This window comes from Labeo rohita, chromosome 12 (assembly GCF_022985175.1).
Source record: "Labeo rohita strain BAU-BD-2019 chromosome 12, IGBB_LRoh.1.0, whole genome shotgun sequence".
Taxonomy (NCBI): domain Eukaryota; kingdom Metazoa; phylum Chordata; class Actinopteri; order Cypriniformes; family Cyprinidae; genus Labeo; species Labeo rohita.
In genome coordinates, this window is record NC_066880.1 from 8888141 (window position 1) to 8903173 (window position 15033).

Here is a 15033-nt window from a genome sequence, read left to right on the forward strand (position 1 = left end):
CCTTGGAAAGGCTCTGCGTGTGTTCCAGTAAGCTGACAGTCCATCACCGCAGGTCAGAAGGTGAGACGGAAGTGAAAACACAGCGGGGCAAACAGCCAAGCGATCTGACTGACTCGAACGAACCTTGATTTCTTGTACATTTGTTTCTTACATTTCTCTCCCCGCTCACACGAGCTTCAGTAGTCCTCTGAGCGCACGGGTGAGATTTCTTCCAGTCAAAATACGCCTACATGTAACCTGTTCTCTGTGCGAAAAACATTGCGTGTGTGGGTCTGCGGAGCGGTTTAAGTTTGAGGAATGCGTAGCAAACCTTCAGGTGTTACCTTTTCTCTGTCCAACACAGCAGACAGGAAACCTCTCTCATCTCTCTGGTTTCCGGTGCTTAAATCTTTCAAGCGCTCTGCAGTCTCTCTCTCTGTTTTTTTTGGTTGCCTGGCTTTGTTTGAACTTCATGGCTGGATCTTTTTTTATTGTTTGTGTTTACAATGAACTGCATTGTCAGTTACACAGGTTAGCTGTTCACCACCTCTTTTTGATGATCATCACATCCTTTCAGTGTCTGTTTTCCACTTACGTTCGACATCCACTTACGTTCGACATTTACAGTCAGTACGAGCATAGGTGGAGGAAAAATAGGAAAAATACTTCCCGATTGCTATTGTGCGCAAAAGCCAGCTGCAGTGTGAGCACTGTGTGGAAATCAGGGATGTCTGATCAAGAGATGTTGAACGTGAGAAAGTCTCTTTGTTCTATTGTTTAGGGTGATATGCGTTTCCTGTCTTGAGATCAACTATAGCACGAAGTCATTGTATCTTTTGTGAATGTACGCACGGGGTCATACGGTACAAGCTGCTTCTGGAGAATGGGCTTCCTATGATGAATAATAAAAAGCTGTTCGTGGATATCTAACATGCTTGTAATCTTCACGTGCTTCTGCATGTTTAGCTGAGTTATTCAGCTCTGATGCCTGACATTAAAACCTCAAACTTTTGAAATCCATCAAAGGTGAACTCATTGTTCCAGGTAGCGCTGGTTTCAGGTTTATTCTCCCTTGCCAAGAGTCTTCTAAAGTTACAGGATACAATGGCCAAATGTCTGAGGCCTCTTTGAAAATTTGGGATTCACATCATAATTGAAACCTGAAAGTACACGGCTTGAAGCAAGATGAAGCTGATAGCTGAACTTTAGCTAGCCATAAATGTCGCTTACCAGCCTTGAAAAAGTATTTATTTATTTAGTTAGTTACACTTTTAATAAAGGTGCTTTAAAAGGTTTTTCACAGCGATGCCATAGAAGAACAATTTTTGGTTAGACAAAGAATCATTCAGTCAAAGGTTCTTTAAAGAACCATCTCTTTCTTACCTTTTTGTAATCTGAAGAACCTTGTTTTGCCACAAAGAACCTTTTGTGAAACAGAAAGGTTCTTCAGATGTTAAAGGTTCTTTTTGGAACCGTTTAGACAAAAAGGTTCTTCTATGGCATCGTGAAGCACCTTTATTTTTAAGAGTGTAGTTAGTTAGTTAGTCCTTCCTTCCTTCCTTCCATACATATTTCTTACGAGCCTTAAATCATTGTAATGTATTGTTTTTATACATTTATTTGAATGATATTTGTATATAAATCTTATATTTTAGGAATGCATTTTTTATTAGTTTATTATAAAAAATAAATTATATATATATAATAAATATTTATATGTATATATTTTATATAAAATATATATGTATGTATATATATATATATATATATATATTATATATTTTTTGACTATATATTTCTTACAAGCCTTAAATTATTTTATTTTTATTTTATTGTTTTTTATAATTTTTTATGATATTTTTATCTAATATCTGAATTTTAATAAAATATATATTTATATAAAGCCAGCCATCAATATTTCTCAACCTCAAGAATGCATTTTTCATTATTTCATTATATAGGAAAAAATAAACTCTAAATATTTATTTATTATTTATTTATTCATTCACTCCTGACTATACAGCATGTATTTCTTATATGCCTTAAATAATTGTATTTTTTGTTTTTATGTATTTAATATTTAGTTATAATATTAAATAAATATTTTAATTAATTTAATAACATTTATTTATTTATTTGTTATTTTTATATGAATCTGATCTCAGTATATTTACTTTAAGAATGCATTTTTCATTTGTTTCTATAAAACAACAATTAAGTTCTAAGAATGTTTTATTTGTATTGTTTTATTTAGTTTTATTGTATTTATTTAGAATTTTTTTTATATCTAAATTTTTACAAAATATATTTTTTCATTTATATGTGTATTTTTTATCTTTTATATAAATATGAGATATAAATCTCATGATTATATATATATATATATATATCCAACACACTCTTACAACACTATAAAGTTGTAGTATTACTTTATAGCATAAAGCTGTCCATAAATATTCATATTACCGGTCTTGAAAATGTATTTTGCATGTATTGTGTAAATGTAAAATGCACAGACATGCATGATCCCAGAAAGGTGTGCAGATGTTGTGACAGATTTTGTAATTTAAACTACACTGATAATCAATCAAACATGCACTAATATTGCATGACAATGAGATAATGCCATCAGTGCATTTTAAAAGTGCATGATTCATGTGTAAGTGTGCAATGCAACAAGCAAAACTGTGCAGACGCTGACCCAAACAAAGCGAAAATTGAGGGGATGGAGTAGGGGAGGGTGCAGAAAGAAAGCAGCAGTTAGGAGGGGGGAAATGAGTTCTTACAGTAAAGGAACGTGTGAGTTTGTGCATGAGCTCCCGCTCTGCACCTCCCCTTCCTGTCTAAATGTGTCCTCTCTCTCTCACTCACATTGCAAGAGCAGTAAAGAGTCAACTCAATTAAAGAGCCTCTTTCCTGGAAACTGGGCTCTGATGGCACAGGGAGGTATGAAGGGAATGGGAACCATGTGTGTTAGATGGGGAGGGGGATAGTTGGACTTTGTTTCTTTGTAAGTGTGTTTGTGCGTAGACGAAGGCGGCACGAAGAGCAGGAGAAGAACGCATGGAAATGAGGACAAGGAAGGAGCGGGAATGACAAAACAAAAACACAAGCTCACGACGGCCCTGCTGTCAATTTGAAATTGGATAGAGGGAATCTCTGCTCGCTGCACAGCGGCCCCTCTTCTTCTTCTATCTCTCTCTTTCTCCCAGACATACTCAAGTAATTCCTCAAACCATTAGCTGTTTGACCACAAAGTCCCAGTTGTAAATCTGTCCCACGAGGCCCCTCTTTTCATCCCAGCCTGCATTCTGTGACCCCTCTCCCGCAGAGCACACAGGTCCAACAAGCAGCCCTCGCACAAAGCGGACTGTTCATGTTAAAGACACCTAATCTGGTTCAGTGTCTTATGTCAGACAGTTTAGGAATGCATTGTCTGCCTTTAATATACTGCATGTTTGCACAAGGCATGTTATTGTTTGTCTTCATCTTTGTATGTCTTCTGCCCAATGGCATCACACTGCAAAAAAAAAAAAAAGTAATCATATTATATGTTGTGTCATGTGCCTTTGAAGATAAAGTATGTAATTCCTGCACCACTAGCAGAAAAAAACTACTTTCAGAAAGTTTTGCAATGCCATGGTCAAGGGTTAGAATCCCAGATATGATAAAATACACTTTCAAGGCTGTTAGGAAACATTTATGGCCAGCGTTATAAAAATGTATATGTTTAAAAAAAATTAAACAATAAAATTTATATATATATATATATATATATATATATATATATATAATACAAATAATTTATACTAATAATATTATATGTTATAAAATAAGCATACAAAAAAGCAATTTTCAAGGGTAGTAAGAAATGAAAAAATAAAAAGATTGTCTTGTACTGTTTCCAATTTCTTGCCTCCAACTTCATTTCAAGTAAAAATGTCAGCAGTCGTTTATGAGCACTATTCTTTTGTAGCAGACATTTAAGCTAAGCTTTTAAAAAGTCACTGTGTACACTACAGTCTCTAGGTTCAAGGCATCCCAGACAGCACTGTTTTAATGATTCATAAAAAATGAATCACTGTCTGGACAATTGCGATTTTGGTATGGAGATAAAGGTTAGGTTCATGATTTTTCGGTAGTATTACTGCAGTTTATGTTAGCGCCATATGTTTTTTTACTTTTGGAATGTGATAGAGTGCTTGGACTGCAAAACAGTGAGGCGTGACGTCAGACTTAACAAGTGGATTGGATGAATGACCTTTTTTTTATATGTCTGGATAATTTAGGCTGCTCAGAAAGATTCAATTGCAGATGAGTGATGCAATTCTTTTGATTCTAGTGGGATGGAAATTACACACTTGACATTTAAATCAAACTAATTCACCTGAGAAATCCCCGTTAAAAAAAAAAAAAAACCTTTGTCTCTGAAAGTGTATCTTGAATATGTGTGTGTGCAGTTTCTTAAAGGGATAGTTCAAACATAATTCAAACAGCTTCAAACACTCCAAAATGCATTGTAACTCCCAGTCGAGGAAGAAGGGTCTTATCTAGTGAACCGATCAGTTATTTTCATAAAAAAATAGTACTATTTATATACTTTTTAATGTCAAACACTCGTCTTGTCTTACTCTGCCTGAACTGTTTTTGTTCCGGTTCACGACAGTTAGGGTATGTCAAAAAACTCCCATCTCATGTTCTCCCTCAATTTCAAAATCATCCTATATCACTATTTTACCTTTTTTGTTAATGGTGTTTGATCTTCTTTGCATGTTCACTTTGCAGTGACTGGGTCGGTACTTCTGCAGCGATGTAGGATGATTTTGAAATTATTTTTGAAGTTGAGGGAGATTTTTACAAGTTTTTCGATATGCCCTTACTGTCTTGAGCCAGAATACACCGTTCAGGCAGAGCAAGGCTAGTTGAACGTTTAAGATTAAAAAGTATTTAAATTGTATTTTTTTATATTAAAATAACAGATCGTTTTGCTAGATAAGACCCTTCTTCCTTGGCTGGGATTGTTTACAACTGCATTTGGGATTGTTTGAAGCCGCATTTAAACTGCATTTTGAAAGTTCAAATTCGTGGGCACCATAGCAGTCCATTATATGGAGAAACATGCTGAAATGTTTTCCTCAAAAAACATAATTTTGCACCATACAATGTATTTTTGGCTATTTCTACAAATTTACCCATGCTACTTATGACTAGTTTTGTGGTCCAGGGCCACATTTTAATTCTCCAATTCATGACCCCTTTAATACTATAAATGCGATTTTGCATTTAAAGTGTATTTATCTGGTTTAAAAGATGTTTAGCTACTTTTTTAAGTGGAAAACAAGTCAAAGTGTTGATCAAGTATTTAGGTATACAAACAGCTATTGGATACCAGGCTTATGCAATGCAATTTTATAGGACTAATTATGCAAGTAATAAAACCTGAGATGGCACACGTACACTGTAAACAAACAAAAAACAAAAACGTTTTTTTTTTAAGTTGTAAATGAAGATTATTGCAGCATGTTTTAAGAAAACACTATTTCAGTCGTTCCTGCTCAAAATTTCACATTTAATTCAATGTTACTTGCCTTTCTGTGCAATTATTTGTGAAATTTACTAGCAATTTCTGAATGAAAACTAAATAGTTTCAAAGTAATTCTCACACCAGTTTCTTTTTTCAGTGTAGTATTTTGATGTGCATGTATATGCACATAATAATGTGCTTTATGAACACTATATAAAAGTATGTCAAGGTTGTCTATTGCAAGTATTCCATGTTGATGATGTCATGAAGTTAAAGGGATAGTTCAACCAAAAATGAAAATTCTATGTTCGCGCAAATCATTTGTGATCTTTACTTACAGCAGAAGTGAGTTTTTTTTTCTGAATCTTTGTGATCGCCTTTTCTTAATAACATGCTGGTTAGCAAGTTTAGCAGCTAAACGCGGCTAAAGTAAACAGGCTCGTCACTCCACAGAGAGAAGAGAGAGGCGGGGTGAGCAGAGCTCATTAACATTTAAAGCAACATAGACCAGAACGGGATGATTTTTGCAGAGCTGATTTTGGCAAGGTAAAAAAGGTGTTTTCTTCATTACCATTGAGAAATTTTAACCAAAGCATGTTATAGACTTTTCATTAAGACCCCAAAATATCATATCAACTTGTGGAAAATGGGCATCCGATGACCCCTTTAAGTAAAGAAGAAAAGAGGTTGTTTCATGTATCATTAACAAGGCAGTGATCTTGTTATTTATATTTTTTATTGTCTTTTTTTTTTTTTTAAATTCTAACAATAAATATCGTTTTGTGGCTCTTTAATGTGTCGTGATACATCACTGTGTTGCAATTTTTAGATTCGGCGTGGTGATTGGTCAGATCGACTGTCAATCAAGCTGTTTGTGAAGGGTCCATTACGCACCCTCAGATCGTTATAAACCTGTTCATTTGTCTTTTAATGATGTCCTTGCTACCTTTCTGGGCCTTGAACGTGTCAGTTGCATTACTGTCTATGCAGGGTCAGAAAGCTCTCAGATTTCTTCAAAAATATATTAAACTGTGTTCTGAAGATGAACAAAGGTCTTGCAGGTTTGGAACGACATTCAGGTGAGTAATTAATGACAGAATTTTTATTTTTGGATGACCTATTCCTTTAAGCAAGCAAGTGCAAATTATAGGGCACACAGAAGTACTTGAACACTTGACATTATTTGCTTAAGCGGATAAAGTAAAAAGAAAGAAAAAAAAGTCCTTATTTGCTTTTAGAAAAGCTATTACCAGCAGCAGCAGTGTTTTGATGACAACCAAAGTGTGTTAGCTTTCCATTTTGCTTTCAATAGGACAATTTCAGTGACATGTTGTTAACATTATGTTTTCATTCTGCGTGATTATAGGCAGACATGATTATAGACTTCACAGAGATGTTGTGTTAAAGCGCTTTTTACAACAAGGAGCGGATCTATCGTTGCACATACAGAGGCCTATATGAGCTGCGCACACATTTGCAGAGTCTTCCCTGGGCCCCTGCAGCGGGCCAGGATGTATAAAAAATGGCCTCACATTCCTTTCCTGTTAAGTCAACCACAATATGGGACTGACACACGAGAGGACTGGACTGTTTCCCAGCACACACAACCCCTCCGGAGTCCCATTACTTTCAGTCATTTAGTCAGACGCACACACAAACACGCACATATTATGTCCGTGATGCCTGGTTCGCCATGCGGCTCATAACTTATCTGTTAATCGTAGTCATCAGCGTCCTCAACAGAAGTATCAACATAGCCAGGCTTACCGTAAGTTTGCAAAATTCAGGGAAGTCGAAACATAAGCATATCTGGACACGCGGCAGGCGGCTCAGCCGAGTATTGCTTCCCCTGGGTTACAGTAAGCGAATCAGAAGTGAGCAGATAGAAGATTACAGAGGTGATTTACTGTAAAGCCTCAAATGAAGCTGATATTGACAGTGGTAAAACATAAACATCCTGTAGAGACATGCTGCAACTGTTTCGTACGTGCAGACACGTCCATATATATTCACAAAGGCTGAGTGCATGTTTAATGTGTTCTATGTGTAAAAAAAAGATTCAAAACGGTTGTTTTGGGAAGAGGGTGGTCAGGAACTTTCTGAACCCGAGGGCTTTGTGTTTTTCACGGGCGTTGGCTTTGACCAAATGGGGCATGGACTCACTGACTGCAGCTTTGTTTTGAAAACACGAGGGAGGGAGGAAAAAAAAAGGAGGAAGGCCTGAACGAGTGTGAAGAAAAGGCGGAGACTTCCCAAATACCATAAAAAGAGCATAGCGGGAGATACCACTCGCAGTGGAGCTCTGAGAAAAGACTGTTCGGTGGTTCCTCATGCACAGATGTACATGTATAATAAATATTAACATATTTCTCGGAATCTAAACAAGCCACGGAGTAAATCTCTCTCGAGGGTATACATTTCTTTGGCCTTTCTGCAAAAACACACACACGCACATCATTGCTTATGCTTGGGTGTCTGGTATGAATGTGAATGGAATTTACCCATAATCCTGAAGCAAGAAGTAGTATAAACAAACGGATGCATATCGTTATGAAACACTGATAAGAAAGGAAACATTAATCTCTGATAAAACACAAATTACACCCAAAAATGAGTATTTTTGGTCCTTTTGTGTTCTGCAGATAAAACTCACATGTTTTGGAATGACATAAGGATGAATAATGTAAAACGTTTCATTTTTGGGTGAACTAACCATTTAATAAGTAATCTGAGCATGCTTATGAATATGCAATTATTTTCCATTCTGCTAGGAGCTAGGTTATTTGAATTTTCATGTGTAGCTATGCAAATCAAAAATTAAGGAAGGTAAAGATACTAATCAGTGAAAACTTACCAGGATCTGCTTTAATACCACATAAATTGTTTTATTTTTATAGTTCAACATATTGGATAGGAATCCACTGATATAACCACACCTTTTCATATCAGCACTACTGATTTAAACAACTTTGATTATAAAATAAAAATAGGTTATCTTTTAGTTGCACAAGCGTTTTTGTATGATTAAAAGTCTGTTCTTTATGTCAGAAATCTTGTGTCAAGCTCTACTGGGTTTGCTCAGGAAGTTTATCAAGGCCTATTGTTTTTTTTTTTCCACTTAGCATTTAATGGTTTGTGAGTTACAACTTTTACTACGTGTTAATTACCCTCTAATATGAGGATGAAGATCTGATAAAAGCCCTTGGTTAAATGGAGAGAAAATTAATTAAGAGAGTGGCTAATCAATTAAGCACAAGAAATGCACAGTCTGCAAAAAAACTTGTATTGTGATCTTAAATAGAGTTATAATGTAAATATGAGTGATGAAAAGCAGTGCTGTGTTTATTTTACTCCCTGATTGTTTTTCGGTGAGGGATGAAGAGTTACCAGGATTAATCCATGGAGATTATTAAAAACACTCTGGAGATAAAGAGAGAGGCAGATGTTTTAACTTTGATCAAAAGAGAAAGCAGCGAGTGACATCCTGTACACACACCTCAAGGTAAGCCTCAGACCTGTTTTTCTGAAAACAAGAGCAGTTGTGGTATCTTCATCTGTGTGTGTGTGTGTGTATATGGCTGGAGGAAAATGTTTTCTGCAGCAAATGCCACATTAAAAATCATGCGTATTAAAATGACATGCACCCTGAGGCGTGTACACACAAGAATGCGAGGAGGCACATGGCTGGGTCCGTTTTGTAAAAATAGTGCTCTTTAATATAAATTATGGAAATATCTTATAAATATAAATATGTGCAAAGTTTCTTGCTGCATTTTCTATGTTAATGCCTTTGTTTTCTGATCTTCAAGCTTGCACTGCGGTCATCAGACCAGACCTTAAGATGAGACATCTTTATAAAAGACAGAGTAAAAAACATGCTGTCCCGTTGGTGGCCACACATGTAAACACCTTGATTTGACAGAGTATGAACGAAAAAAGAGAAAAACAATCTACAAGTGGAACCATAAGCCCTTCCATAGACTCATAATACATTCAGTGAGTAGCAGACGTCAGGTCCTGCTAGTGAAACAAACACTGTGTCGTTGTTATTGAATGGGGATTTTGAAGCACACAAAGTACGAATGCCTCTTGGAGAAGCATGGTCCTTCATGTCAAACACCACAGTAAATCAGTTACTTAAGATTTCTCATACTGTGCTTGTATTTGCTTCACAGTATATGAATGGCAATTCATATATGTACGCTCAACAAAGTTCAGCCTGCCTTTACCTAGCGCGAATGAAACCACTGTTTGCTTTGGCTCCTGTCACAAACAAAGTAACAACAGTCCACTGAGGGGCCGTCTTCTCCAGGGAGGTCAAAGGCCTGCAGTAACAGGCCTCTCGTCCGGTCGACGCATTCGCTCCAGTCCTTTTTACTTGACCCCGCGCACACAGTCACCATAGCAGACGGTGTCGGTCATGAGCGGTAAGTAGCCACCCCGTTTGCGCCCCCACGCCCACTTATGAGGCAATTACACTTGGCAAGAAGCAGTGGAAATGTGTACGTCATTGCAAACACCCAGCTCTCACTCCTTACTTCCAGGAGAAAGTCAAAAAATGTCGAGCTGGAGAAAATACGCTTGAGAGAGAGTGTCTCCCGATCGATGATGAAGGCCTGGACCGTAGCCATAGCAGCACACTTAACTCCTGTACTGATCAACTATCGCTTGTGTTTATCTTCAGCAGCCTGACCGGCCGCTGGAACGTGGAAGTCCGTTCGTGTCGACAGCTGCTGAGATGTCAGATCCACTCGAGCATCTCGTGCTGTCCTTCAAAAGTTCACAATCCAGAGGTCGAAGGCACAGCTGGCCCGCAATACTGACAGACGCCAAGGTCAGGAGCGACCGACTCCACTTGCACGCCTTGTGTGTGGCTCTTCCCATCGGAGACCTATCGAGGATAGCTAGATCGGAGCGTCGTACTCCTGGAGGAACTCTTGGAGTGGATGAGGCAGCTGGTCCCGTTTGGTGGACACATCTATGTGACCGTTTAAAGTCTTTCGACAGAGATGCTGCAGGCTGGACATGCTGGACGCCAGTGGACGCAGTAGCTCCAAAGGGATCTTCTCGCCACCGGAGTAGATGTAGTAGGCGCTTCCGTCGGCCGCGCTTCCGCCTTCTCCAACGTCGTGGACCTTCGACGAGGCCCCTGTCCCGGGCGACGGCATGTAATGATGGATGAGTTTGAGCACGCAATCAAAGCGGGGCACCGCCTGCTCGCTCCGAGGGTCAGTCTGCAGGAAGAAGGACACGGAGTCACACTGTATGCGCAGGTTTTTGGTGCCCGTGGTCGTTTTCACGCTTAGCGTGAAGAAGTGGTGGTGGTCCGAGCTGTCACGCACCAGGAAGGTGCCCGGGGGTTCGGAGCTCAGCAGCGCGCTGGCCTCTTTCCCGCTCACGGTGCTCCAGTAAAAGCCACTCTCTTGCAGTTTGCGCACCGCCGCGATCACCATCTGATACTGCGCCCGAGAGCTGAAGGTTTTGTACCGGTGGGGGGGCAGGCGCACGCCGCCTTCGAAGGGGCTGCTGCTCATGGCGCTGTCAAACCTGCTGTGCGTTACCATGGCGCTCTGCCCGCCCCCTGTACCGCCCGGCAACCACTGGTGCTCGGGGTCCAGGGCCGAAGGGCCGTCCCAGCCAGGGTGCTCATGCACCGGAGAGCACCAACACAATGCCCAGAGCTCTGGCACCTCTTCCACATCCAGAAGAAATGACGTCTCGGTGGGTATGGAAGGCAGCTGAAGGGAAAGCCAAATGGAAAATGTCAGCATTAACCAAACAGCGAAAACAACAGAAGCTAGTGCCAGCAGACTTTACATCTGCTATGACATCACTTTTATTAGGGCCATTGATAGTTCTAATAACTGGATTGGTTGTTTCTCACATGTGTTCCTTATCATTAAAGCCCAACCCCCCCGCTTCAAAGAAACACCACACTCACACATTTCAGTGATGTAATTGTTTAATTTGGAGATAAATTATAGCGGTTTAACATTTACTTCTTTAATTAGTATTTTTGTTTTTACTTGTTTTTCAATTAGTAGTGACTTCAGAACCTAACTTACCCATTAGACACTAGTACTTATTCACGTAGTGACTAATACATATTTAGTCATTACATCCTATTTTGCTACTAGTCACTATCCTAATACATCTGGTAACATTTTTGTTACTATCTTACTATAATTATCTGTGGTTTAGATCAATTATTCACATTTGACTTGTATGTATGGAAACCTTTTTCAGTTTTACTAGCACTATTGCTACTAGTCAACCTCTGAATACCCCAACAAATTGCTATTTTTAATAGTGACATGGGAATCTAGTTTTGATCAGCTACTAGCCATTCACTAGTATGTAAGGCAATTTTGCTGTTGCTTATTTAAGTTTTAGTAGTACTATTGCTACAAGTCAAAGTCCCAATACTCCACCAAATTGCCATTTTTGTTAGTGATTTACATGGGAATGTGTAGTTTAGATAAGCTACTCCCCACTCACTAGTATACACGGCAATTTTGCTGTTGCTTTATTTAGTTTTACTAGTACTACTGCTACTCCCAATACTCTAACAAATTGCTGTTTTTTGTTAGTGCTTACATGGGAATCTGTAGTTTAGATATCTACTCAGCATTCACTAGTAAGTATGGTAATGTTGCTGATACCTTTTCTAGTTATACTAGTACTATTGCTATTAGCCAACTTCCCAATACTCCAACAAATTGCTGTTTTTTGTTAGTGATTTACATGGGAATCTGTAGTTTAGATTAGCTACTTGCCATTTACTAGTATATAAGGCAATTTTGCTGTTGCCTCTTTCAGTTTTACTTATACTATTATAACTAGTCACTATACTGCTGGTAAAAATGAGCCAAGTTAAATTCTAAAGGACCAACTTCCCACTAGTATGTACTCTACTGCTGTTCCATATTCTAGTACTAATGGTACTAGTTAAGCAAAGATTAGTTTTACAAGTCACTGGGAAATGGGTACTTGTAGAATAAAGACAGATGCGAGATCATCTTGAAGACGTCTTGCAGTGGATAAATTAACTAGTTTTTATTTTTAGTCCAAGCTCGACCGTGTAAACCCGATATTGACTTCGATCGCTCTCTCGGGCTATTAGAAAACAGGTTATGAATGAGGTCCTCCAGTTCGTTGTGAATAACCCAATTTCTCATTCATGACACACAGTCTCTGTCTCGTATTACACTGTAAATACCCCTTCACTCTCTTATCCTAACTGGAATAGAAATTCACCGACTTGTTCGGGTTACATTGAGGTCGTTTAGTCCGATTAGCTCACATATATAACTACACCAGACTTTAGACTGTTATGCGCTACAAAGCTCAGCAACATAGTTTATTTAGACGCGGATACATTGTAACACAGCGTATACCGAGGCATGCGTAACATAATAATATATGCATATGCATGCGATTCTTAATAGCTCCAGTGTGTTAGAATAAATCGCAAAACGTCGTTTTACCTTCAAAGCGTTATCCGACTCAATCTTGGGAGTTTTCTGAAAACATAGCTCCTTTTGTGATGTCCATATAAGCGCTTATGCAAAATAGACCTTCTTTCAAAAGGATAGAGATCGGTTTCATGTCAGTTTTTAACAGTTGATCAGAGATCAGCTGTGTGAAAGTCTATCAGAGGTAGTGGAGGTTCGTGCCATCGAGTTGAAGTACCGACTGATATTTCAAAAAGGCTCCACCCCTTGTGTTCCAGTAAAGCAACCACACACACTCACACACACGCACGTGGCGGATTGCCAATAAATAATCAGCGTGACCCTTTTTTACGGGATTTCTTCCCCCTCCCTTCCCTGTTCACACAAGGTGAAACGTTGCATTGCCCTTGCGGATATAAATGCGGTCGGTGTGTTATGACTGATGATATCTGACCACACACATGTTGCGTATTATTCTGTTTTATTGGTCTGTTTTATTTATGCATTTATTGGTTTTGCACAGTCCCGTATTATAGCGTCGTTTACGGTCAGTTGCATGATGTAACCTTTTGCCAAAAATACATTTTCACGAATTTATGACATTTCTTATGTTACGTAAGGTTATTCGAAAATTAACGCAAGTTTATACGGTAAGGTTAAGCATACAGCTATGTATTATAGTATAGCATTCTTTAGGCACAGTCGTATTTACAAGGCTTGACTCGATTCATACATGCCTGGATTTGTTCCATACGCCATCTATAGGATGATAGCAGTAGACCACCTTCCAAAAGCCTAAGACATTGGTGAAATTCTTGCATTAATAAATTCACTAAAGTTCAGAAGTTCTGAATATTTATGTATATATCGTCTAATGATGTAAAATATAAAATGAAAATTACACTGTCATTGTGCAGAAGCATTTAAATACAGTTAGCATCTAATCATAAATGCTCATTATTTATTTAAATATCATTTAATAATTTAATTGAAATTATATAAGGGTGCAAGTGAGAATTTAACTGGAGGTTTCGACAAAAATACCCCAAATACTTAAAATGTATGCTAAAATGACTCACATGTGATATATTTTAGAATATTTTCTATGTACTTATGCATTTAGCTCCTCTGATTCACAATCACGGAGGTTGAAATTTGACTATTTGAAGCTAATATAATAGTAAAATAAATAAAATTAAAATAATAATGTTATAATTAGTGCGGTCAAACAATGAATCACTGTGTATATTTATTATGTATATATAAAGACACACACATGCAGAATATATTTTGAAAATATTTACATGTGTATATTTATATTCATATAATTTATATTATATATTTAGTATGTAAACAGAATATATTTTTCCTAAATATATACATGCATGTGTGTGCATTTATAAATACATAATAAATATTCACAGTACACACACATATATTATGTTACTTTTATTTTGGATGCAATTAATCGCAAATAATCATTTGACAGCACTACTTATTATGTATTTAAATATTATTTAATAATTGCATTTTAATTATATACGGGTGCAAGTGAGAATTTAACTGGAGGTTTGGACAAAAATACCCTAAATACTTAAAACGTATGCTAAAATTACTCACATGAGATATATTTTATAATATTTTCTATCTACTTATGCATTTAGTTCCTCTGAATCACAGTCACGGAGGTGACTATTTGACTATTTGAAGCTAATATAATACTAAAATAATTATAATAGTTATAATTAGTGCTGTCAAACAATTAATCACGATTAATCACATCCAAAATAAAAGTTTTTGTTTAAATAATATATGTGTGTACTGTGTACATTATGTGTATATAAAGACACACACATACATATACATATTTGCATGCATATACTTACATATATATAATATATATTATATATAAATATATTTAAAATGTAAACAGAACATATTTACCCCAAATTACCCCAAATAATTAAAATGTATGCTAAAAATACTAAAATAAAATAAAACTAAAATAAGAATGTTATAATGAACATTTTAGGAAACACTGAATGTGAAAAAAACATGCCTAAAAACAGTTAAAAT

At 37.2% G+C, this 15033-nt stretch overlaps 1 protein-coding gene across 1 annotated transcript; it reads right to left on the reverse strand.

The window, feature by feature from the left end:
* Nucleotides 1-9192: 9192 nt before the first annotated feature.
* socs3b (suppressor of cytokine signaling 3b) lies at nucleotides 9193-13218 on the reverse strand. The gene is made up of 2 exons (XM_051124755.1): nucleotides 12991-13218; nucleotides 9193-11241 (listed from the first exon to the last, which is right to left on the reverse strand). The coding sequence occupies exon 2, from the start codon at nucleotides 11065-11067 to the stop codon at nucleotides 10408-10410; it is 660 nt and encodes a 219-aa protein (XP_050980712.1). The 5' UTR covers nucleotides 11068-11241; nucleotides 12991-13218; the 3' UTR covers nucleotides 9193-10407.
* Nucleotides 13219-15033: the final 1815 nt, after the last annotated feature.